The sequence below is a fragment of the Anomalospiza imberbis genome, chromosome 18 (genome assembly GCF_031753505.1).
Source record: "Anomalospiza imberbis isolate Cuckoo-Finch-1a 21T00152 chromosome 18, ASM3175350v1, whole genome shotgun sequence".
Taxonomy (NCBI): Eukaryota; Metazoa; Chordata; class Aves; order Passeriformes; family Viduidae; genus Anomalospiza; species Anomalospiza imberbis.
Window position 1 is genome coordinate 2,661,484 of NC_089698.1, and position 24,734 is coordinate 2,686,217.

The 24,734-nt window shown below is 50.5% G+C and overlaps 1 protein-coding gene across 9 annotated transcripts in view; it reads left to right on the top strand.

The window, feature by feature from the left end:
• Positions 1-24,712, top strand: part of PITPNM2 (phosphatidylinositol transfer protein membrane associated 2) — a 127,012-nt gene extending 102,300 nt beyond the window's left edge. For 5 of the 9 annotated variants that reach the window (XM_068208411.1, XM_068208410.1, XM_068208418.1 and 2 more), the window contains 12 exons: positions 2,059-2,234; positions 2,598-2,768; positions 4,694-4,843; positions 9,823-9,987; positions 13,649-13,797; positions 16,452-16,568; positions 17,248-17,364; positions 17,715-17,863; positions 18,515-18,664; positions 18,742-18,925; positions 20,131-20,259; positions 20,525-24,712. In XM_068208411.1, the coding sequence (XP_068064512.1) occupies positions 2,059-2,234; positions 2,598-2,768; positions 4,694-4,843; positions 9,823-9,987; positions 13,649-13,797; positions 16,452-16,568; positions 17,248-17,364; positions 17,715-17,863; positions 18,515-18,664; positions 18,742-18,925; positions 20,131-20,259; positions 20,525-20,863 (1,996 nt within the window). In that variant the 3' untranslated portion in view covers positions 20,864-24,712. The remainder of the gene's footprint in view (positions 1-2,058; positions 2,235-2,597; positions 2,769-4,693; positions 4,844-9,822; positions 9,988-13,648; positions 13,798-16,451; positions 16,569-17,247; positions 17,365-17,714; positions 17,864-18,514; positions 18,665-18,741; positions 18,926-20,130; positions 20,260-20,524) is intronic. The other 4 variants (XM_068208414.1, XM_068208415.1, XM_068208416.1 and 1 more) reach the window with 4 other exon arrangements.
• Positions 24,713-24,734: the final 22 nt, after the last annotated feature.

Consider the following 24,734-nt stretch of genomic DNA (forward strand, 5'->3'; position numbering starts at 1 on the left):
GATTTCAGCCTGTGCCAAAGACACTCATTTTTATTCTTGTATCAGACCTACCCACTTCCCTGGGATAATGCCCAGCAAGCCAGAGCAGCATCTGGAGACTACAATCACACATTTATTTTTAAACTCGGTCCTTCTGCACAACTACATTATTTCTGGCTTTGCCGTACTTGTATTATTGTAAATGAGTTGATTTGCTTTTGAAATCCATAAGCTCCTATTTAATTAATGCACACAGTACATCTGCTGCTCTTTAAAGGGAGAACAGGGCACTGCAGGTTGCTTGGAGCATGACTGATCCAGAGTTCCCCTTGGCTCTCATTTCTTTTGATTGCTGAAAAGACGATACCAAGTTCCCAGCAGAAGGAGTGAAGATGCCCAAATTGCTCCGTGCTGTGCCTGCTCTGCTTCTTCCCTTCCCCAGGAAGAGATGCTGAGGGAAGCTGTGTGGAATACACCCCCTGCACCCATCCTGCCATGGGGATAGCTTTTCCTCTGGAGCCTTTGTTGGAATCCCGTTGCTGTCACCCTGCCTTCAGCAAAACTGAGCGTCTTCAAAATGACTTTGCATTCCTCACACGCAGCAAACTCGCTGCGTTGCATCTTGTTAGCTAAAGCAGTTGTAGCTCCACCAAAGGTGGCTTGTTCTCAGAGCTGTTTCAGGGCTGTGCAGCTCGGCTCTCTGATCTCAGGCAGCCTCGTCTGCATCACAGGAACAGGAACAGGCTCGTTTGAGCTGTCACTGCTGTAACCTCCCGCTCCTCCCGTTTTTGACACCACTGTTTTGACTCCCTGTGATGTGTGTGTGTGTCTGGCATAAGTAACTTATCATTCCCTGGCTGGGAACCGGGAGAGCAGAGCCGTGCATGTGCGTGTGTGCAGCTCCAGAGGGAACACAACGGCGCAGCAGGAGCAGGCGGAGGTTCAGCATCCTCTGGGAATGGCGTTCAGCACAGGAGCTGTCTCTGGGATTATTCGTTAGGGAAGCAAAGCCTGCCTGAAACCCGGTTTTCTTCCCCAAAAGTGTGAGCATTTGCAGCTGCTCCCAGGCTGTGGCTGTGTCTGAGGGGTCTGTGAGCAACTGCTCTGTGCTGAGGATGGTGGGAACAACCCTGTTTTGGGACCACAGCAGTGCTGGGCTGTCACTGTCCTCAGAAGTAGCCTTGATGAGCCAGAGCTGTTGCACATGAGGATGTGACAAGTACTGGTCACCACCTGGGGTTTTGTTTTGGGGCCACAGAGCTTGCAGGAGACTGTTGGATCTGCATCATTCCCAACTCCAGGCCAGTAAAGCCTTTATCCAACCCATCTCTTTAAGTATCCATTTCTCCTACATGTTTTATAGAACCTGTTCTGATGCTTTTTTAAGTGTTTGCAAACACTCTCTTAAGGCACTGCTGGTACTGCCTTCAACTCTCTGCTTCTAATTATAATGAGATAACCCACTACAGCTGCCACTGGAATCTGCACAACCTGGAGAGCAGAAGAATATGCAGCTTCATGCTTTTGAGTGGGAACCAGAAGCATCTCAGAAAGCCTTTTGTGAACCAGGTTATCAGTGTTACACATCTGTCATTTCATTTTCCCAGATTTAGACTGCAAAGAAGCAACTCTCCCTAACATGGGGGTGGATTCCCAGGATTTTCACCTAAGCAATCCTGCTGCTTCTTCTTCAGTGCCCAAGGAAAATGTGAATTTAAATCTCTGTGTTAAACCTGTGCATTGCCCAGCCTGCACAACACAGAGGTGGAATTTTGCAAACAGATTTGACACCTGAGAGAGGGAGGAAAAGCTGGACATGTTCTATATAGTAACAGCAACCATGATTTTGACTCCTTAAAGAAAAAACATTTTGAGGAGATGGCGTGTAAATGAACTCACCTGAAGCTTGGATTTGTACATTTAAATGGTGCCAGTGCAGTGGGGTCACTGTGGGTTGATTAGCACAGTTCCTTCACTGAGAGTTAGAAATTATATCCACTGTCAATCACTAATCCAGGCTTTAATTATGAAAACACAGTAATAATATAGTTGAGGGTTCATTTTCTGTTCTTGTCCCAGTTTACATTCTAGTGTCCTGAGAAACGACCCCACATCCAGGCGATCCAGCAGCTCCACGATGCTGGATGGAGGAAATATTGGGAAGTTTGACTTTGAGATCACCGACTTCTTCCTCTTCGGTTCTCCCTTGGGTCTGGTGCTTGCACTGCGGAAAACTGTAATTCCAGCTCTTGACAGTAAGTGCTGGTGCAAAGCGCTCCCTTGGTGGGTGGTGTAAGCACCTCCTGCTGCACTTGCAGGAGTCTGGTTAAACCCAAACATTTCTGTATCACGTTTATTGCACCGTAAAGAAGCAGAACTCCCTGTGCTCTATGCACCACGGATTACAGCATTTCCAGACATGAAAAACGCTGGGCAATTCTTGAGTCTGTAAACATTGTAATAAATTGTTTCAGCTGACTAAACTAGAAGATGAGAGAGATGATAAATATTTTGCAATTTTGTAACCTGACACTTGTCCTTTTTTGAGACAAATATCTACAATATTCTAACAAGGGATATTTTGATACTTGAGGGATTCTTTTCTTTTGTCTTTTTAGTCTTTCAGCTCAGACCAGCTTGTCAGCAGGTCTATAACCTGTTCCACCCTGCAGACCCATCTGCTTCACGCCTCGAGCCTCTTTTGGAGAGGAAGTTTTACCTTTTGCCCCCCTTCAATATTCCCCGGTACCAGAGGTTCCCGCTGGGCGATGGCAACTCTGCTGTTTTGGGTGAGTCCCTCTGGATCCACAGTAGCTGTTAAAGGGTTACAGCCACGTGTTACATGAAGTTATCAACACAATTGGAAATGGTGAGAAGGAGAACTGGCCCTGTAGCATGAGCTTGTTCCTGATTTACCAGAAAAGGAATTTTCTTCCAGTGAAATCAGTGCCTTGTGTCCTGTGTGCCCTCTGTTTGTCACACAAGGGCCTCCAGCTGCTGAGGGTCATGAGGTGGTGACCTCTCTGTAAAGGCTTCTGTTTTACACCCAGACTGGTGCTTGTGATTGAGAGTGAATGGAACACAATTGAGTTGGCAGAATTTAGGACTTGGAGGGCCAGAGAAGACTGGAGGGAGCAGAATCTACAGTGAGATGATGAGATGATTTACTTGTTTGCATCCCATTTGTCTGATATTTGAACCATGCAGGACTAAATGAAGAAGTCTGTGTAACAGTCTGGATAATTCTGGTCATCCTCTGCATCATTTTAACATTGAAAATCCAAAGAAGTGGCTTTCTCTAGGTATCAGTGTCTTCAAGTATTGCAATTGCTCAATCTAGAGGCCTGATTTGTTAGATGGGCAAACTAAGCCCCATGTTTAATGAAGTGAATAAAATGCTTTCTGCAGGCCCCACTCACTTGTCAAATTTAGCCAAGATCTTGCTGCAACACTTTTTAAAAATGGATCCACCCACAGCTGCATTTGTACCCAGGCCAGTTACAACAGCTCAGGGAATCTATAGCAACTTGAAGAGCAATTTGCTTTTTGGGTGTATTCTAGGTATCAGCTGCAAGGGGCTTTAAAAAAAAAAATAAATGCAGCTAAACCTCTTACCTTCTTTCTCTTACATACATGCCAGAGCCCCTGTTGTCACTGAACCCAGAGGTAGAGGCCCCATTGACACTAAACCTGTGTTCTGGTTATCATTGTGGACAGCAGCAGGAATATTAGAGCCTCCCTGGACCTTGAGTTGGCTGTGTTTGGAGAGACACTTGCTATGCAGTGAAGTTAAACAGCAATTAGCTCTCCTGTGAGAAGGGCAGAGTGATTGCAAAACCTCCAGGTCTGAGCCTTGTTGTTTTAAGAGATACTGCTCTGCCTTGATGAATAAAACTGACAAAAACCAGCTTTGAATTCTCTTTTTCCTGTAAGACAAAGCCTCTTCATTTGCTTATCAGAAAGTAACAGGCCATTCCTTTCCATTAGAGTCCACGTTGTGATGGACACATTACCCAGAAGGACTAACCATGATTCACCAAGCTGCTCCTGAAGTTAGTGTTCACTGGAGGGCACTCCAGAAAAGTTAATTGCTGCTATAATTAAGCTGTGTGTTTTGCTGATCACATCAAATTCAGGTGTTCAGTTATAATTGGTTTTGTGCAAAACCTTGTGTAACGCTGCTTGTGCACATCTCCTCATGCAGGTAGCTTTTTTGGGAGTCCACCATTCAGAAAGCCTCTCAGGCTGTTTTTTTCCCCCATTTCCCCATCTGTACTAAATGCTGGTGCCTGTGTCATTTCAACTTGCAGAGTAGAATCAAACTCACATCCCTGCTTACTCCTGTGCTTTGCACAGTGTAGGCTGTGAGTCTGATTCTTCCCTTACAGCATATTTTTTCCACTCACAGTAAAAAAGATTTCTCTGGATCTGCTGTGTATTTATGGATTTGGCTCACGAGGGGGTGAAGATGCCTCCCTTTTGTTGTTGAAATGCCATCCTTGTGTTCTCCTCTGCTCCCAGTTAATCTCGGATGTTGGTGTGTTTGGAAATCACCCATTTTGTTTCTTTTACTCTATTTGAAGGTTGTCTGTTCATTGAAGATTCATAATTAAGTGCTGGGGTGTAACTGTTTGTATGTTTAACACTTTGTGGCCGCATGTCTGTTGTTCTTTGTCCTTCTGTTATGTTTTTTTTTTTCCCCATCTGCTTCTAGTTGAGACAATCCAGAACAATCCCATCCTCCTCATGGAAAGTAGCCCTCTGGGTGCTCTCCAGCACCAGGACAGCTTCATGGAAACAAGTATCCCCGTTCCCGTACTGAATTGGCAAGATGTTTCCAATAAAAGTGCTGGTTGTGCTGAGTGTGTGTAATCTACACTTTTGTATTGTCTGTGCTGTTGGGTTCTTGGGGTCCTTTTTTGGAGATCACACTGTTGCCTCCTGGAGTTGAAATCTCCGTGCTGTGTCTCAGGCTGTGCCACACAAAGTCACCACTGGGGATCACACCTGGCTCTGGGAGAGCCACTGTGGAAAAGGGGCTTGGGGTTATAAACTCTGTCCCATTCTGGTGTAGATGCTGGAGGGGAGCTGCTGCCATGCACGGACTGGTTTGCTCTGTGCTGCTGGAAAGAGCCTTTGGCAGAGACAATCCCTGCTGGCCCTGCTCGTGTGGTGCTCACCCAGGGCAGGATCCCTTGGGAAAGGGTGTCCTGCAGTGTGCAGCTCCCCAGCAGCCACGAATCACCGTGCCCAGAACTCCAATTGATGTCCATGTCACACCAGATTTTGTCCCTGTGAGTATTTTCCTGTTTGGACACTCGTGGCTCTGCTGAGCACAGCACTGAGGCTTTCAGACCCCAGCGTGGCTCTGCGTGTTGGTTATTTAAATTAATTTCTTGTCTCCCGCCTTAAAAGCAAAGTTTGATGCATTTTTTTTGCCTTATTTTCCATCATCAGTCCTGCATGGCCTCATTTATTCTGATTGTGGCTGGTGCTACATCTGCAATTTTGATGAGATTTGCCTTTGTTCTGGTTTTTTTCTTCCCTGCGTGTCTCACTTGCCCGTTCTCGTTCCTTTCTCGGTGTTTTGCATTGAGAGCTGGGTTCTGCTGCCCTGTTTGTCTTTAACAAGCTGACCCTCACTGTCCCTGAGCAGTTGGGGCTCTTATGTGGTCATACAGGACGGCAACATTGCCGAGTTTTCCCCGTGGTCTCTCCTCCGTCTCCTGGAGGTGGAGAGGATTTTTAGGTGTGCAGTTGCCATGTTGCCTGTGCTGTGAGGGTCTGTGGTAAAGCAGAGGGAAAGGATCTGGTGCTGTTGATTAATCACTTTGGAGGTCCCTGGTGAAATGCCATTTCACTGTGAGCTGATGCTGCCTGTGGTCAGGACAGAGCTTGTAGAAGCATCCCTTGCCCCTGGCAGGGGATTGGAGTTAGATGGTCTTTAAGGTCCCTTCCAACCCAAACCATGACAGGATTCTGTGATTTTCTGCTTTTTACATTGTGGGTCAAGAGCACAATGTGTCCAAGCAGTTCTTGATGTGAGTTGCTGAATCCCAATTCAGCCACTGCACTGCAGGAGATTTCCAAAATCAGCAAAACTTGTGGACAGCAGAAATCTGTTGCTCTTGATCTCAGGGTAGTGACTGCAGAGTGCCCAGCACTGGCCAGTGACTCCAGTGAGAGCAGGGCCTGGCCTATGCTGAGCAGCTGCCTGGATTTCCTGTGGTTTTTAATATTTTTGTTTTTATTGAACTGTACATATTTTTGATGGCTTTCAGTATTTCCTGCTTCGGTGCAATAGCTCGGTCTCCAAATAGTACATACCAAATTCTGTCTTTCAGGTACCCCAAGGACTTACCTGAGAGGATGGCTCAGGGCTGTTCCCTTATAAGAACATTGATAAATGAGTCCAAAAGTGAAAGAGCACAGCACCAAAATGGGTATTAAAGATTCATAGGTAGGCCAAAACAAAAAAAGTGATTTGGCTTCCCATTTCCACTCCCCTGGAAGTGCAGTTAAACCTTGGGCCATGCCATGGGTTGTGCCTTGTGGTTCCAGCAGCAGCAGGTGCTTTGCTGGGAGGGTGCTCAGGGCACTGCTCCAGCCAAGCTCCTCTTCCTCGCTCTGGTCCAGTGGCCCTGAGTCAGCCCTGAGTCACAGGACAAAGGGCAGTAGGCAAGGGCACCTCTGTCCTCACCCAGTGGCAGAGGAACAGCTCATCTTGGTAAGGGTCTTGCTGCTGCTGGACCTCCTGGCTTCCCTCTGGGCTTGCCTGGAAAACCTCCCCGTGGCTGTCAGGACCTGAGCTGTGGCTGGGGATGCACCTCTGGGGTGCAGGAGGCTTCCCATGGCTCCTGTTGGGAACACCTGGCTGCAGGTGCTGGGGTCTGGCTGTGCCAGCACGGCAGCATCTGTGACATCCTACCCTGGTCACCACGCTCCCCAAGAAAGCCCCTTTGGTTTCAAAATTGCTGCACAAGAGGCATGATGCAGGGAATACACAAATTCAGGAAATATGCTGTTAGCTTTGTGGGTTTTTGCTGCGAGTCAGGTCTCAGGATTTTCTTTGGAAGTTGCTGTCACTGCAGCTTTGGTGTGGAGGAAGCTTTTCTGAGTGGGTGGTAATGCATAAAACAGGTTTTCCTCCACATTTCCCACCCTGCCTTTTCCTGGCCTTTGTTTTTCTCAGAAACTGCCCTTTCTCAGGGACAGAGGGTGTGTAGCTTGGGGAAAGGGAGAAGCACAAGAGCACCCTGAGTGGGCAGGAGCAGGGGAGCGCTGTCAGGTGGCACCTTGTCCCCTCCGAGCAGACTCCTTGTCCCCTCAGAGCAGACTCCTTGTCCCCTCAGAGCAGGCTCCTTGTCCCCTCAGAGCAGACTCCTTGTCCCCTCAGAGCAGGCTCCTTGTCCCCTCCGAGCAGACTCCTTGTCCCCTCAGAGCAGACTCCTTGTCCCCTCCGAGCAGACTCCTGCCACCAGTGCAGGCAGTGCTGAACTGAAGGGTTCAGCAATGCTGAAATACCTCAGGCTTTAACAGGAGAGGGAATTGTTGCTCTGGTGACACCAGGATGGGGCTGAAGGGCTGCTGAGGTTGGGTGCTTTTGCTGCAAACTCATTATTTTCCAAAATCCCTGGTCAGCCCAGGAAAACAAGATTGGCTAAAAAAGACCAGGCCCAAAATCTCACTGTTTCTTCCTTTATTCACTTTCTGGGTTCTCAAAAAGGAGCTGAAGTTCAGGCAGAGCTAAGTGAAGATGAACTGATGGAGTCAAAGCTGTGACCACCCCAGGCAGGCCTCTTTGGGCCCAGCCTTTTTTGAACTTGTCTTCTTAATTCACGCCACAGGTGCTTTAGGTTAAAGCAGAGGATGAAGTTCAGGTATCTCTGGTGGTCAAACCTGAACCTGGCATTTTTCCTGACACAGACAAAGCCAAACCTCTCCTCACATCTGAGGAGACTCGGGCAAGGCGATGATCGTCACCCGTTTGGGGACACAAGAGCAGGAGCACAGGAGCATCCCATAGGCCAGAGAATGGAGAGGGAGGGGTGATCAGAGAAGAGAGGTTTCTTCCAGGTCCCCCAGCAAAGGGAATGAGACCCTTTACCCCTGAGACCTTTGTGGGGTTCAGTGCAGCTCCTGTTTTCCACTTGGGTTGCCTCTTCTTGCTCATGCTGGTGTTTTGTACAGTCAGAAAACAGCACTGGCCTGGTGGGACTGGCTGGGTTGTGGATCCTGCTCACAGCCTTGACAGCCAGCAGCTCGAGGCAAGGTGGAAAGAGGGGGAAAGTGCTGGGAAAGTGATGCTGCTAAGGGCCTTTCAGGCACAACGTGGGCTGTGTGTGCAGCTCATCATCAGGTCAGGCTCCCGCTAAGGCTCAGATCTCACAGTCCGCAAAGCTTTTACACAGAGCAGCTTGTGGCCTGATTTTCCCTGCAGAGACCAGAACTCTTTTACTGACACTTAGCCACACATTTTCTGCTTCATACGTTGCCTCTCCCTCGGCTGCAGCAGGATTTGTGTGGGCGCAGACGCTGCTGCTGCTGCTGCGAGCTGAGGGATTGGAGGGAGAAAATCAGTAGCCCCGAGCAAAAAAAGATTGATATTAAAATAAACCAGTTGCTAAAACAACACCCTGTGTCAGCCGTGTGCCGGGATTAAATCCAGGGATAACCAAACCGGCTGGAATAGGTGGAGGGTGTTGATGTGTGGGAGTGATGTGCTCACATTCCTTGTGATACCTCCTGCCTGATACCTAGGAATAAATTCAGGTGCTGCTCCTCAAGTGCAGCAGAGATGGGCAACCTTAAAACCATAATGAATTGCTTTGTTTTTGCATGTTACTGCCACGCTGGTGCTGTCTGCTGTGAGCACCTGGTGCTGGCATTACAAACCTGTGCCCTGCAGGAGCTTGGGATATCCCACTTAGTTTGGCCTCGTAGCATCCACAGAGGGGTGGCTGCTCTTAGAAATGCAGAGATTTTAGCGTGACTTTCAGCGTCTCTCGTTTTGCCCCTCCTGGGTGTTCGAGGTCCTTTTCCCTGCCATCCATATGTGAGGTCCATGTGAGCATGGTTTTAAACCCTCCTTTCTGTATTTATGTACTGAGGGGTTCAGCCTAACTTGGTAAACCTCAGGTTGGGTTTTAAGAATCCAGACCTGCGTGTTGTACCAAAAAAACCCCGTTTTCATAGAGCCTGAGTACTCCCTGATCTGCTGACTCTGATGGGAGATAGAAGTGCTCAGCACCAGACTCCCTTTAGTAGCCCTTTCTCCAGATTAATGAGTGTTGGCTGTGTCCTTCAGCAGTAAAATACAAGTCCAAATTTAGTCCCTGCCAGGCATGAAGATGTTTTCTTGATTTTTGCTTTTTAATAATGCTTCCATCTTGGAGACATTCCTTTACATTTAAATATCTCAAGAAAACAAATACCTCTTTCTAAGGTTGGTTTTTTTTGTTTTCCTTACCTTGGTTATCTTGTCTCGATGTGAATGTATAAAATTGTGTATATTCACATCTGTATGTATGACACATGCTTGTTATTGCTGCTTGAATAAGTCTGCCTGGGTTTTTCTTTGGATCTGGTTTTTGAGCTACTTACTTTGCTTCTCCCAATCAAAGACTGCTCCTCCAGCCACATGTCTCTGCCTGCCGTGCTGTTTGCTTTCTTTTCTAACCAGAGCTCCAATGAAATGTGGGGTGTTTCTGTTTCATTCCAATCAGCTCTGAAAGGTTTTTGCACCTACCAGCTTTGTTTGCCTCCTTCCTCCCCCCCGAGTTCATCTTGCCCAGCCTCTGTCTGTTGGTCTAATATTTTGATTTCCCTGTTTCAACTTTGTAGCAGATGTTGTTCAGTCTCATGGTGCCGTCTTCATGGAAAACGCGTCCCTGTCCACCCCCATTTCAGCCCCTCAGTTCAGGGGCTTCCGGAGAGCCAGTGAGATCAGCATTGCCAGCCAGGTCTCAGGAATGGCAGACAGTTACACTGCTTCCAACATAGCCAACAGTAAGTGTTGCACCCCTCCGAGGCTCTGCTCTCAGAGCACGCTCCGGGCCGAGCAGCTTCTGTCCGTCCGTCTGTCCGGGGCGTGCTTCCCATTCGTAACCAAAAGCTTGGAATTGGTTCTGCCCCAGTCAGTGCCGTGTGTCACCACATCCCCTGCAAGAACAGGTGGTGTGTTTGATGGCCACGCAGGGACCACGGCTGCGTTACGCATGTTGGACCTTGCTGGTGACGAATTGTTAAAGAAAAGATAATAACTGTGACTCTGAGCACCGTCTGGCTGCTGTGTGTGGCGAGGGTTAATCCAGAGGCATGTTTCTGTGCTGCCATGGTAAGTCGTGCAGAACTGGTCGGGATCAGCACTTGAGACCAGATGGGTAATGCAGGATGTGGCTTGATGCGGATCCCTCCAATGTGGCCCACAAAAACAGGGATGAGTAAGCCCCTCTGTAACGCTGAAAAGCAAGGACAGGTTGGTTCAGAACAGAACATTTGTTACTTTGCATTAGAAATTCAGCTCTTCTGCAGCCCGCAGGGCAGCTCCCAGTCAGTTATGACCCATTTCCCAGAGCTGAATGAGGAGTAAAAGGGATTTTTTATTTATTAATTTTCCCAAGACCTGTATAACTTCCCAGCTAATACAGTGGAGAAGAACAGACTGTATTAATGGCTCAGCCCCTTCTTTGTTTCTGCTCAGGTATGAGATGAACGCTGTGGCCTCGTGGACCTCTGGTAACTCAGACCAAAAAAAGGCTGAAAACTCAAAAAAAACCCAAAATACCACCAAAAAAAACCAAAACAAAACCTAAAAAACCATGCATATGAGGAAATTTTCAGCCCAAACTCCATTCCCAGAAGGTCTCAAAAATTTTGAGATACATTCCTGGCACGGGTTGTGAATTACTCACTCCATCATTAATTGCTAAGGTTAATAATGCTCCCGGAGGCAGGTATGAGTTGTTGAAGGTCTGTGGGCGCTGCTCAGGGGCTGCTGTAACCTCCTGCCCTGTTTGAAGCAACACTCAGCAGCAGAACTAAAATATCTTCTCTGACAAACAAAGCTTTCCTGCTCAAAGTGTGTCCAGGAGCCGACACCGCGCTCCCCGCGTGCGTCCTTTTACTTGCGCTGACATCCTGCCAAGCACTGCTAAGTAGGAATCTGCTTGTGAAGCAGCTCCTGGGGGAGAAGATGTTTGTTTTGTGCTGCTTCCCCACCCACGGGGAGCTGCTGGGCTGGCACACAGTGGTGGTTCACGGGGAGGTGTTTTTGCCAGGGTGATGCCCCGAGGCCGGCGTGTCCCACAGAGCGATCTTGTCCCGAGCTGCTGCAGGGCTGGGTCACACAACACTCACCTCTGCTTTCCCCATGCTCTCCCTCATTGTGCAGCTTCTGCGTTGTGTAATTTATTCCTCCACACAGCCATCAAAGCCTGTTCCTGACATCAGGGAGGAAGAGTCTTCCCTCGACTCTTGAGTGTCCCCCGCGCTCCGGCTCTGCCTTTGCTGCTCTTGCTCTCAGCCTCATGGTGTGGTGGTAACGTGGAGCCGTGGCACTGAGGGCTGGATGTGATCCCTGCTTATCCCCAGGGAGAGCTGGAGGAAGGTTGGAGGGGCACTGCAAGACCACAGCTCCCTCCCAGGAGCCTCCCTAGGGGTGCAGCTCCCCTGGTGCCATGGGTTTGTGGAGGATGAAATCAGTGTGTGCCATAATAATAAGTGATTTCTGCTTTTTTTTTTTATATATTTTATTTTTCCTTTTAGAAACCAAACTCCTTAATCATTGTAGGGGGTTTAGCCTTCTCTCCCAACTTGCCCTCCCTCACAAATCCCCTACCCAAACCTCGTTCAGGAGGCGTAGGCAGCATAAACACGAAATCCCTGCCAAGGGAAGGAAGCTCAAAGGGCCACGGAGCCGGGCTGCAGGCTGTGCTCTTCGGATACCAGACCTGGACATCAAGACAGGTATTCTGGAGAGATCCACTCCTGTCGGCCTCCTCTCTCATTTGGTAGTCACAGAACTTCACAACAAATCTCTGCGCTTCACTGAGGCACTTGCAGTTTCTGATTCCATCTTAACAAGCATTTCTGCCACTTTGCCCTGAAGATCCATCATAACACCGCTAACAACTTGGCAGGAGCAGGAGTTCCTCTGGGCAGAGCTGAGGGGACAACGCTTCTGCCTCCACCACTGTCTTTTGAGCATGGAAGAGTCAGTCCTGTCTGCTTCCTGTAAAGAATCTGAAATTACCCAAGCTGGGGACTTGCATGAGAAATGAAAGTTGGGACATGACCAGGAGCTGTCAGTTTGGAAGGCAGGGAATCAGAAGTGGCTGCAAGGAGGTGCCTGTGAGCTCTGGAAAAGCCACACTGATCTGTCAAACCTTGCTCCTCCTTCCCATGGCTCTTCAGAAAAGCAGGGACTATCAGGGTGAGGGTGGGCTGGCACCAGGCACAGCCAGGGCTGGGCTCTGGGGATGTGCTGAATCCACATCCCTCTGCATTTGCTCTGGTGGCAGCTCTGTGCAGGTCTCTGGAAGGAGCAGGTAGATCCATCTTTTCAGTTCAGCATCTGTGCTCATCATCAGGCAGATTGCCCTTTGCAGAGGGGTGTGTTGGATTGTACCTTAAACCTGGCAGCTTTCCTGGAAGTCCTTAAAAAGGGAACATTGTCACGGAGACAAACCAAGCTTGAGGAAGCCCTTGTCAAAGCCCCAGCTTGCATCCTGCATGCAAACACAAACTGCTCTCTTGATCTCCATCTTTTCTTTCCTTGGCTGCTTTTCTGGGCTGGAGTGCCCAGGCATTGAGGACTCCTTGCTGCTGGAAAGCAGCCCATGGCTTTGGGTTCTGAGGTTTTGGACTGAGGCATGCTGATTTCCAGGGATTGGGGCAGGATGCGTGTGGGCAGAGCTCAGGGCAGTTGTGGTGTCCCGGGGTGAAGGGTGGCTGTCAGACACCTGCCTGCGAGCTGTTGGCTCCCCGAGGGAGAAACTTGTCTGTTTTGTTTGTATCCCTGCCCCCCCCACTAAATCCCAGTGTATTTTTCAGTCCCCCATGCAATGAAGTCCCAATACTCCCAGGTATTTGTCTTGTTCACCACAGAGGCTGTGCCCCTGGGAGGGCTGGGCTGCACATCTCCATTGCCCCGGAGGGCAATAAGAATTTGTTGGGGACTACCAGTCCCATCAGCATGTGCCATATTCCCTGCCTTGTGGTGCCTTGTAGCATCCTGTGGATTCCCAGTATTCAGTCCTCTTTAGTGTGGCCAATACCTGGATGCAATTCCCTGGAGAAAGCTAAAGGAGTTGGAAGCAGGGCAGAGCCCACCCGCCCATCCTTCCTCCCACAGCTCCAGGGAGATGTGTTGCTGCTGTCTTTATGTTTTGGCTCGTTGCACAGGAGCCTTGAGCCCCTTCCCTGGGGTCTGGACTAACAGCCTGCCCTCCAGTGCCTTCCTCTTTGCTTAAACAAGGGAGAGCTCACTGCTGGTGGCCGAGTGTTCCTCCCTTGGTGTGAGCAAACACCGAGCCCTGGGTCGCTTGTTCCCCCAGAGCAGCGGGACCAGCCAGGGAGCAGCCTGCTGGCATGCCTGGAGCAAGGAGCCAGAGCCCTGAAACGCCTTCTGTGAACCCCCTTTGTCTGAAAGAGTGTTTTTCTTCTGTAGTTGCTGCCAAGTGGTGGGGAACCAAACGGATCGACTACGCCCTGTACTGCCCCGACGCCCTCACGGCTTTCCCGACGGTGGCTCTGCCTCACCTCTTCCACGCCAGCTACTGGGAGTCCACGGACGTTGTCTCCTTCCTGCTCAGACAGGTACAGTCATCCCCTCTCCCTCATCTCCCTTGGGCTGAAAAATTCTCAGGGCTCTTTGTTTTTTCCAGTGCACCTTCCATAAGATTTGTTGAGGCCTAGAGATGAAAAAATACCCTTTGCTCCTGCAGATCCATTTTCTTCCCTTCTTTTTTTTTTTTCCTCACCTGTGGTGTTGGCGGAGCTGCACGCATACAGATTTCATGGATGTGCTGTCACACCTGTTTGGTTTGGGGCTGGGTTTATCATCAGAGCAGGTTTCAGATGGGCTCACTGGGATCCATGGAGAGAGCCCAGGGCAGTTTCCTATCACATCCATAGTGGTAAAGGTCAGTGTTACTTGTTTCTAGGAGTGATCTGTGAGCCAGGTCAGATCTCAAGTCTGAAACTGAAACTTCTCAAAGGACAATTAAAACCAGCACCAGATACAATAAAACCAAAGGGGAAGTTTTATATGAATTCAGCATGAATTGATAGGCAGAATGCAGTTCTCCATTTTGCCTTTCTAAGTTATTGTTGTCTCCTCTAGGAATTCATTGGCATTTAGTCCTCGTTCCTGCAGCACAAAGCAGTTCTAGGGCCAGGAGAATGGGGATTGCTGGTGTCTGGAGTCTGACACCTCAGATTTTATCAACCTATATTTGGCCTAAAATTCAAATTTACTGTCTAAAATGTGGTTTTCCCTAAAAGAAATACTTTCCGTTCAGTTCCTTGGGGGTGAGGGGGAGTTATTCGCCTTAAAAATATGAACTCCCCAGAGAATGACACTTAAAGCATGGAGCTGGAAAAAAACAAAACTCAGAGCAACTCTGTGGTTTGTGTTGCCCACTTCGGTGCCGGGTTTGCTTTGTGTTAGCTCAGCTGTTAAATCCTCCCTGTTCTCCTCCAGCCTCCTCTGCTGCAGCTCTCAGTTATTTATGATTCTGTTGGCAAACTTTCTTTCAGTGTTATCTTCCAAATAGTGTGAGAGCCATAAGCGGCAGCAGTGGCAGCGCCGGTGGCGGCCGAGCAGTGCTGATAATCCAGAGGGACCCTTCTCTTCCCAGGCTGTGTCCAGGCTCTGCCTGCACACTCCTGGCTGGATGGATGGTCCCACATCCAGCCCAGTCTAACAGGGCAGGAAAGAAGAGAGAACTCTCATTGTGCACGAGGGGGAACAGTCATGACAGTCTCATACACAAAATGTTCCACTTGGGAAATAGTCAATTATTCAGGTTTCAGCCCAAACCTGGGTCTGTAGCACTGTGTGGTGGTTCAAACTTTGTGCCTTGGGTACCTGGAGGTACCTCTCCATCCATTCTAAGCCTGCTGGTGGCTGCCTGGGTAGTCTGGCACCCCCTTGGCCAGTGCCTGTCTCTGTTCACTCCTCTTTGCCTTGAGACCAGGGGTTTATCTCATCTTTTGTCTTCTCACTGTCCTTCACCAGCACCACACAACTGCTTCCCCTAATAAGGACTTGTTCCTAATGGCCTTTGAAAGTCATCTCTGGACAAAATGTAAAAAGAAGCTGTTGAATAGTTTTAGTCTCCAAAGATTAAATCTTGTCAAAACAAGCCCAGATAGGATTCAAAATACATTCCTGATTTAAATAATTTTCAGTAAAATTTGTTCTTTTGTTTACATTGGATTTCCATGAGCTGCCGCCCCTGCAAGCTCATCCTCCCTGGGGTCCTTCTTCCATTTCCCTGGATGAAAACCAGCTTCAGCTCTGCAAAGAGAGCTGGCCCGTGTCAGCCAAGCTCAGCTGGAGAGCGGCTGACCTCACAGAACATGCTCAGGACCTTGTAAAAGAGCCCACATTTAGGAGGTTTCTTAATTTTTTGGTCACTAAGGACTACTGGCAGTTTTGGAGTTCTGTGTGCAGGGTCACCTCCCAGTCCTGCAGTACTGTGAGTCTTTGAGGTGTCTCCCAGCCTTTGGGTGTTATTCTTCCTTTTCCATTCTAGAGGTTAAGAGCAACCTAGGTGGGAGTTAACCCTCCTCTCTCCATGTTCCTGCCTCCCATCCCTGTCCATGCCCTGGTGACAGGCAGGAATTGCCTCACAGAACTGGCTGGTTGGCAGTGATGTCCCACCAGCACAAAGTCCTGGAGTTCTGTCAGCCAGGATGGACAGACAGCCTGGGCTCTGCCTTGCAGCCAAGCCAGACCCCTGTGTGCCTCCACAGGGGTCAGATCAGTGAGAGGAGCAAAAGCCACGGGGCAAGAGTTGGGAATTTCAGTAGGAATTAGAAATGAGCTGAAGGAACAGGATCTGTCGGCATGCAGCCAGTCAGAGCAGCTGCTGCTGGATCTGTTATGGAATGGGGAAGGCTCGTGTTCTCTTGCAGGCCGTGGGAAGGGACTAATGAATCCCTGGAGGAAGGGCAGGTATCTTAGTGCAGAGCTCATCCTGCTGTGTTTGAGTCAGTTTTGTACCTCCTGACAATCCAAAAAGCCTGCATCCCAGCCAGGATTAAGTCAGCGCTGGCCACAGGCTTTGCCGGTGCAGAAAAGGCCACTTGTCCTGTCCAGCCTGCAAGCTGACAAGCCAAACACCCAGCAGCAAACTCAGGGGCCTCTCTCCAGGCACTGCCTTCCTCACTGCAGGCTCAGGAGATGCAGAACAGCCAGGCAGGAGGAGAGGGCTGATGCCTTGGTGGGATCTGTCCTCCTGCAGGTGATGAGGCACGAGAACTCGAGTGTTTTGGAGCTGGATGGGAAGGAGGTGTCTGTCTTCACCCCCTCCAAGCCCCGTGAGAAGTGGCTCCGCAAGAGGACGAACGTGAAGCTCCGGGTAAGGGGAGTTGTGGGGCTGCACAAGCTGCTGTGGTTTGGGCTGCACAAGCTGTTCTGAGGCCGTGGCACAGACGGAGGGTTGTGTTGCATTGCTGGGCTGTTTCAATGGTTATATCCTACCTGGGTGCCTGTAAAAGAGCAATGCTGAAGATGTGTGTCAGCAAGGTCTCCTCTTAGCCTTGAGTCTGTTAAAGACAGGAAGCGTTGGCTGTGGGTCAGGGAACGAGTCAGAATGGAACATCTTTCAAAGTCCAATAATACCAGTTCTCAGCTCAGAAAATGCCCTTTGCTCCCAGTAAAGTCTCCAGTTTCTAGGAGGGCAATTCTGTGCTAGAACTGAAACAATATCAGCAGATTTCTCTGGCAGCTGTGTGTATTTCCTCTTAATTCCAAAGTGTGAGAGTTAATAGAGAGTATCAGGATTGCACGTACAACCTGCCATGGAAATTGGCTCTCCAGCACTCCAATCCACCCATCAGTTCAGGGCACAGAGCCTCACCTCTGCCACAGGTCAAATTCTTTCCCAGAGCTGAGGGCAGAGTGGAGGGAGGGGAATGGCACAGAGAAACCCATGCTCCAATTTGTCCAGTTATGTTTGGCATTTCCCTGTGAGGTTATCCATTGCTGCAAACTGTTTCTTTCTTTTTTTTTTCCTCCTCCCCTCTTGCCTTGTGCAGAACGTCACAGCCAACCACAGGATCAACGACACCATTGCTAACGAGGATGGGCCCCAGACCTTAACTGGGAGGTTCATGTATGGTCCATTAGACATGGTCACCCTCACAGGAGAGAAGGTACCGTGTGTGCTGGGGGTTGTCGCTATGTGGTGACAGTTGTGGGACAGAGGTAGCGCTGGTCACTGCTCCCTTGGTCCCTGCTGGGTTTGCTGCACTTGGGTCCTGGCCTGGTTCTCCTGCTCAGACTTGTGGGTGCCTCCCACCAGGAACGGCATTTGTCACGGAGGTCCCACCACCGAGGCCAGGTTTCATTCCAGCCCCTGATGTTTGGGTGCTGCCCAGCTCAGATCCGTGAAGTGCAGAGGGTGGGAGCAGGACCAAGCCTGCTGCCACCCAAAGGGGCTTGGGTGGGATGTCCCTGTGCCTGGCCTGTCCTGCCGGGGGTGACACAGCCTCGCTGTCCCCAGGTGGACATCCACATCATGACCCAGCCACCCTCAGGGGAGTGGGTGTACTTTGACACGGAGATCAGCAACAGCAGTGGCAGGATTTCCTACGTGATCCCCGAGGAGCGGCGCCTGGGCATCGGCGTCTACCCCGTCAAGATGGTGGTCAGGTGAGGGGCTTGGGGCTTTTGCAGGAGGAGCAAAGAGGAATTGGATGGCTGTAGAACATGGTCCCTCCTGTTGCTGGGTGGGTTCAGAGCCGGATTTGCCAGCAACAGAGGCAAAGCCATTTGTACTCTGCAGCTGCAAGGGGAAAATGCACATTTTATTCTGGCTCCTGCATCACCACCAGCACGGGAATTGAGCTCCTGCTGCAGGAGCAGGTCTTCTGCACCACGGGGCCTCATGGCCATCTGCAAAACTGCACGACTGAGCATATTTTAAAGATCATAAACTTGTCCTTGAGGGACAGGAATTTGTACTCGCGATGATTCACAGCCCAGGGGCTCCAGCTCAGCTCCAGCACTGCTGGTGTTGGGCTCTGGGAGGGGGAGGAGTGGAGCATCTTATTGGTGGTGAACCCAGCAATGTTTTTCTGGGAGTAACTTTTGAGTTTCTGCTGCCAAGGTGTGCTAATCCACCCTCACTTGAGCACAGAGACCCTCACACAGTGCCTGCTCCTGCTCTAACCAAGGGTGGCATCACTGTTGGAGCCTTTGGGTCAGACGTGGGAGCTGCTTCTGGCTCGTGGTGTTCTGCAGGTCCTGGTGATGCCTTCTGGATATTTTGATGCCTCTAAACACCTGCCTCCCTTCCCTCAGGGGTGACCACACGTTTGCTGACAGCTACATCACGGTGCTGCCCAAGGGGACGGAGTTCGTGGTGTTCAGCATCGACGGCTCCTTCGCAGCCAGCGTGTCCATCATGGGCAGCGACCCCAAAGTCCGCGCCGGGGCCGTGGACGTTGTAAGGTCAGGGCAGGGCCTGGGGCGGTTGATCTGACACCGGCCTTGCTCTGCAACCCATTGACTCGTGGCTTTCCTTCCAGGCACTGGCAAGACCTCGGCTACCTCATTATCTATGTCACGGGCCGCCCTGACATGCAGAAGCAGAGGGTGGTGGCGTGGCTAGCACAGCACAACTTCCCCCACGGGATCGTGTCCTTCTGCGATGGGCTGGTTCACGACCCGCTGCGGCACAAGGCCAACTTCCTGAAATCCCTCATCACCGACGTAAGCCTGCCTCTGCTGAAACAGGATCGTGGCACGGGTTTAGATTGCTCCTCGTCCAACCGCCACTGTCAGCACCGGTCTCTTGGCAGCAATGTGACCTGCAGTGGAAGATTAATCTGTTCATTTTTTATTTTCATCCCTTTATTGCTCTACAAAAGTGTCTATGCTGTTAAATTGTGTTGCCTCTGCTCTGCACTGCTCCATTTCATCACTGCTCCTCAAACCCCTCATGGAACAGAGGCAGTAGAGCCTCCCTTCCCCCACCACATGCACTTTTTTCACCGGCTTGGTGGCTTTTGGCTGCCTGTGGTGGAGACAGCAGGACTGAGAAGGGATGGAGCTGCTGCAGAAATGGCTTTGCTGGTAGAGATCTTCCAGGCCTTTCACCCTTGGGAGGTCCTGATATTGCTCAGCCCAGAGCCTCAGGGAAGCTCCAGACACAGAGCAAGGTTTTTTGTGTCTGGCAGGTAAAGGAGCTGCCAGTGTCCCAAGCCCTTGCCCTGCCTTCATTAGCAGGAAAAGCCTGTCCTTAACTTTCTTAGGCTCCTTTTTTGTCAGTGGAGGGAGCAGCTGGCCCTCAGTTGCTCTCTGGTCCTCCACAAGTTTGGGACCAGGGTCAGAAATTCTTTTTCCATCTCCCTGATCTCTGGTTCTGGGCTCAAAGCTGGCCAGTGTGTGGTGGCACCAATGTCCACACCTCCCCTGCCAGCCCCTGCTCCAGCCCACTACAGAAAGGGTTATCCAGGAGCTGCTCTCTGCTTGGAGTAGAGGCAAAGAGGTATCCCTGAAAAGCAGCAGGTTTTGCTGCCTATCCCTTCTCCCTCTGCCCAGCAGGTAACAGCAGCTTGGCTGGGAGGGGAACATTCCTGGCTAACGATTCCTGCACAGGCTTGCAGCTCCTCTCCCCCAGTGACTGCAGGGAAGTGTGCAGCATCCTTGCCCCCTGCAGACCTCAAGGGAAGGCCGTGGATCAGCAAGTGGAGATCTGCTCTTGTGTCGCTGTCGCTCCTCTTGTCACGGCCTGTAAACATCCCCAGCTCTGTTCATTAGCTCTTCCCTGGGTGGTTCATTATCCAGCTGGGAACTTGCATTAGTTCCAGTGACCTGAGATTCCCACAAATGCTATTGGAAAACCCAAAGCCCAGCCTGCTGAGCAGCGCGGGGTGCCGGTGTGTTCTGACCCTGTGCTGCTTTGTGTCCCCCAGCTGCACATGAGGATCCACGCAGCGTACGGATCCACCAAGGACATCTCCGTGTACAGCTCCATCAGCCTCCCGCCCACGCACATCTACATCGTTGGCCGACCCACCAAGAAGCTGCAGAGCCAGTGTCAGGTAGGAACCAACTTGGCTGAGCCCTGGAGGTGCTGCCAAGGGCTTCCCATGGGAGGGAGGTGGGAATTTGGTCATCACAAGTCCGGTGACTGAGCTAGTGTTGGCCAACAGGGCAGGAACCAACCAGGTAGCAGGGCCACGTAATGGGATCGGGCGGTTCCATGGCTGGTCACGCCAGAGAACCTGGCAGAGTGAACATCTCTGGCTGCCAGTGGCTCTCAGGGAAACGTGTCCCACCCCTCTAACGCCTGCCCTCGCCCCGCAGTTCATCACGGAGGGCTACGCAGCCCACCTGGCCCAGCTGGAGTACAACCACCGCGCGCGCCCCGCCAAGAACACCACGCGCATGGCGCTGCGCAAGGGCAGCTTCGGGCTGCCCAGCCAGGCCGAGTTCCTGCGCAAGAGGAACCACCTGCTGCGCACCATCTCCTCCCAGCCCGCGGCCGGCGGCGCCGGCCACCGGCCCGAGCGCACCCAGAGCCAGTCGGACAGCGACAAGGACAGGGACAGGGAGCGCAGCCAGAGGAGCATGAGCATCGCCACGGGCTGCTGGGGCCGGAGCGCCGCGTCCCGGCTGGAGTCTGGCCTCCTGGGGCAGAAGTAGCCGGGCCAGAGCCAGGATTGTCAGCTGCAGCCACCAGAGGAGAAAATAAAAGGAAAGAGGGACGAGGCCAGTGTTTCGGGCTGGAAGGGTAAATATGGTGCTACTCTAATAAACACGGTGTTCTGGGAAGAGAGGGGATGTTTCCCACACAGAACGTGCAGGCCTTGCAGCGGAAGCGTCAGGTTTGTGCAGCGTGAGCCCGAGGAACAGCTGGAAATCGGGGGGAAGTCTCCAGATCAGGACGGCGCTCTCTCCTGCCTCCTTCTCTCATCCAGGGTCAGTGACTGTAAATAGGTGCCTCCTCGCCTTGTTAGCCATCGCTCCCACACGGCGACCGAGTGCTGTCCTCAGAGCCACAGGAACAGGGCACGAGGCTGGGGGAGCTTGTTCTGGGCTGTCCCGGGAGTCAGATGGGGGCTCTGGGCTTGGGTAACGCGCCACTCCCCGGCCCCAGCGAGGGATTTGTCGTGGGCTGTGCCGGGCAGAGCGACCCAGAGCTTTTCCTGGACAGAGAGCTCCACGTGCAGCCACTTTCTCGAGGAGCTGGTGCAGTGCAAAGCTGAAGCTGCATCGAGGCCGTTGGCAGAGGCAGAATGTCGGCAGATTCGTGCCCAAGACAGCGGGGTCCTTATCGTTATTACTGTTATTTTTTAAACAGATCTTTTAGAAGCTGATGGAATTTAATGTGTTGACCTATTAAAAGAGGAATACAAGCTATTTTGTTTGAGCTGTTACAAACCTCAGACACTTAATTGCTGTTAAAGTCTCCAAATACTCTCGCTATGTATTATTTCCAACAAGTAACCACCATATATTTGGAAGCAGCTGGATTGCATTGCAGTTCTTCTCATTCAAATGCAGGGTCTGACTCTCTCACTGTCCACCTCTGAGACCTTTTTTCTTCCCAGGTTCTCTCCAAGTTCAGTAGCAGCTTTCATGGGAACTAGACTCGCTTCTTTTACCTATAGTTACTGAACTGTAAAACCTCATTGTTTTTTGCACTGATGATTTTTAGAATGGAAACCTGTTACCATCTCATGTAGCTACACCAGTGTTTGTAGTGCATGACAACGAAATATTGCTAAGCCAGGGTGTGTGTGGATATCTATACATATATGCACACACACACACACATATATATATGTATATATTTAAAAAAAAAAACCAACAAGCAATCTGTGCAGAAGTTTTTCCAGCAGTAAGGAGACTGTAAGGAAGTGTGCCAACAATGTCAGGCAACCTTAAGAAAAGGCCATATCTTAATTTTTCTGGTGTGTTTCTCAGTGGATGTGCCTGAGGCACTGGGTTTGTGCTGCTGGAGCGAGCCGGTGGGCGCGTGGCAGAGGGCTGGCACCCCGGTGACACCCAGACAAGGACAGAGAACAGTGCCTGGAGCCAGGGCTTGCCAGAAAGCCCTTCAGTCCTGTCCCTCCCGGGGCCAGCGAAGGTTCCCTCCATGCACACACCTCCCGGGGCAGGGGGGCATCCACGCAGGGGGTTCCACGGTGCCCATTCCGACTCCAGCTGGCCTCTTCACGTGGAGATTTTCTAGTCCTACCGAGCTCCCTGACTGTGTGTAACCCCGCTTTCCCCACCACACTCTCCTGTCTTTGTATCACTTTCTACTTACGAGGATCTTATTTATAACAGAATTTTTTAGACTGGCTGCTTCATTTTCTTACCAGTTTCAATAAGAACGGTGCAGGACGGCCGCACTGAGATACACAGCACTGTGAACGCTGCTCTGCTCACTGCCTCTGGGCCACGGTAGACAAATCCAACTCATCCAGCTCATGTGTTCGTGGTGTGGAGGGTCCAGGCCGAGGCAGAGCAGGGACAGTGCGGAGCTGCTGCCGGCATCAGAGCCCCTGGAGCGCTCAGACCCAACTGCAAAACGTTTAACCGCTTCTCTTTGGTAATTGTCCGAGTACAGAATGTACCCGATGACTTTTCGTTACCAGAAACTGACTTCCCTTTCTGCTGACTCAGCTTGGCTCTCTCTGAATGTACATCCAGAGCGTTTACTGGGTTTGAAAACAATGTGAATTTGTCCCAGCTTTTTGCTAGCCAAATGTTCTATCAAACAGATGCCATCTGAGTAGGAAGCCAAGCCACAATCCATCCTCTGAAGTCACCAAACCACATCACTAAATAATTTTTGCAAATTTGGATATGGCCTTTGCAAAATTCACCTTTCCTCCAAGTCCAGAACCGAGGCACGACCTGTACATTTTCCAGGTGATGAGATGTTCACATTTTCTTAGGTGTAGATAGTGTAAAACAGAAGCGAATGTAAATGTTCAACATAAAAAGTGGATATATAAAATTGAAAGTTATTTATTTATGTAGAGGGAAAAAAAATGTCTGGAGGTACTTGGAACCTTCAGGGTTTATTAATATTTTAAAAATGTAGCTTTTTGTTTCAGGCATTATGTACAAAGCAATTATTTTATGGACCAAGTTTAATGTAACTGTCAATGAATGCAGAAGTGCAATATGATACCCTCTCCATCACTTCATGTTTTAAACAGCTCCTAACAGTTAGCCTGACAATCACAGCACCTCTGTCCTCATCCTTTGTTGAGCTTCTTGAACCTTGCCCGGGTCCTTCCCCTGGCCCCCCATCCGTTGCCATCATAGGGATCCAACACGGAGAAGCAATTCTAGAGCAGGACCTTTATTGCTGCAATAATACCCTGGGAGGTGGGTGCAGTTACCAGGAAATAATGCCAGTAAGTTTTTCTTCACCAACTCAGTCCATCCCCGTCTCCATCGCTCAGTCCTCAGCCGCCCCCATCTGGCACTCATCCCTCTGAAGCAGAGATCAACACTCACAGAACAATAGCAATAGTTTAACTCTGTGTTTATAACCTGTTTGTCCCGAGCTGTTTTGGAGAGCAATGCATGTGACGCGATGCCTTTCCACGTGTATGGAAGAGGATCCGTTTGGACGTGGTGAGGCAAAGATGAATGTATATTCCATCCTTACTAAAGGGGCACTGTCAGGGTAAAGACCTAATTTATCCTTGTTACGAGTAACTTGTTTGCTTTGAAAGGAGAGAATGGGAAGTTTCTTGTCCTCCTCCCTCGGCCGTACTCTGGGCAGCCCTCGGTGACAGCCCACGTCCTGTTCTGCACATCAGCACAACACAGCCTCGGGCTTTGGGGTTGCTTTTCCGTTTCCATGGGAATCAAACTCTGCTGCGGAGCTCAGATTTTTTATGAAAAGCAGCTTTTTATATTACTGCACCCTTAGGCCGGACTTTCTACCTGACGCTGTCCCTTCAAAGTATTTTAAAAAACCAGTGAGAGGAGCCCGTGCATTCCCTCCCGAGTCGTTTTCCTGGGTTTGCTCAGATCACTCGGTCAGATGAGGCGAAATCCTAATACCAAAAACCGTTTACAGTGTCGGGGGCGCGAGCCCAGAGCAGAAATCAGCCAAAGGGTCACCACCACCCTCCCAGCAGCCGCCGTGCTTGCTGTAGCAGCCCCTTCTTCAGGTATCGCCACTGTTTGCTGCATTTCCTATTAGTTCTAGAAGCCTTACGGTCCCCTCCCTCTGCCTGTTGATACCTTCGACTGTCAGTTTTATATTCCAACGATGTTAGTTATATTTTATTTATAAAAAATTGCTCTAGGGGTACCAGCTGTGCGTGGGGAACCAGCGGGGGGATGCCCGAGGGCGCCGGGCACGCCCCGCGTGTGCCGTGCCGATGACCCGCGTGTGTGTGGCAAACCTTCTGTACAACTTCCTTCTCCTCCTTGCTGTTAGTGCATCGTTCCAATGCCTGGTGTGCTTTGTGTACAGTACCATTGTGAGTTACACAGATTAAAGAAATGGGAAGGCTCTTCTCCGTCTGCTTTTTTTTGG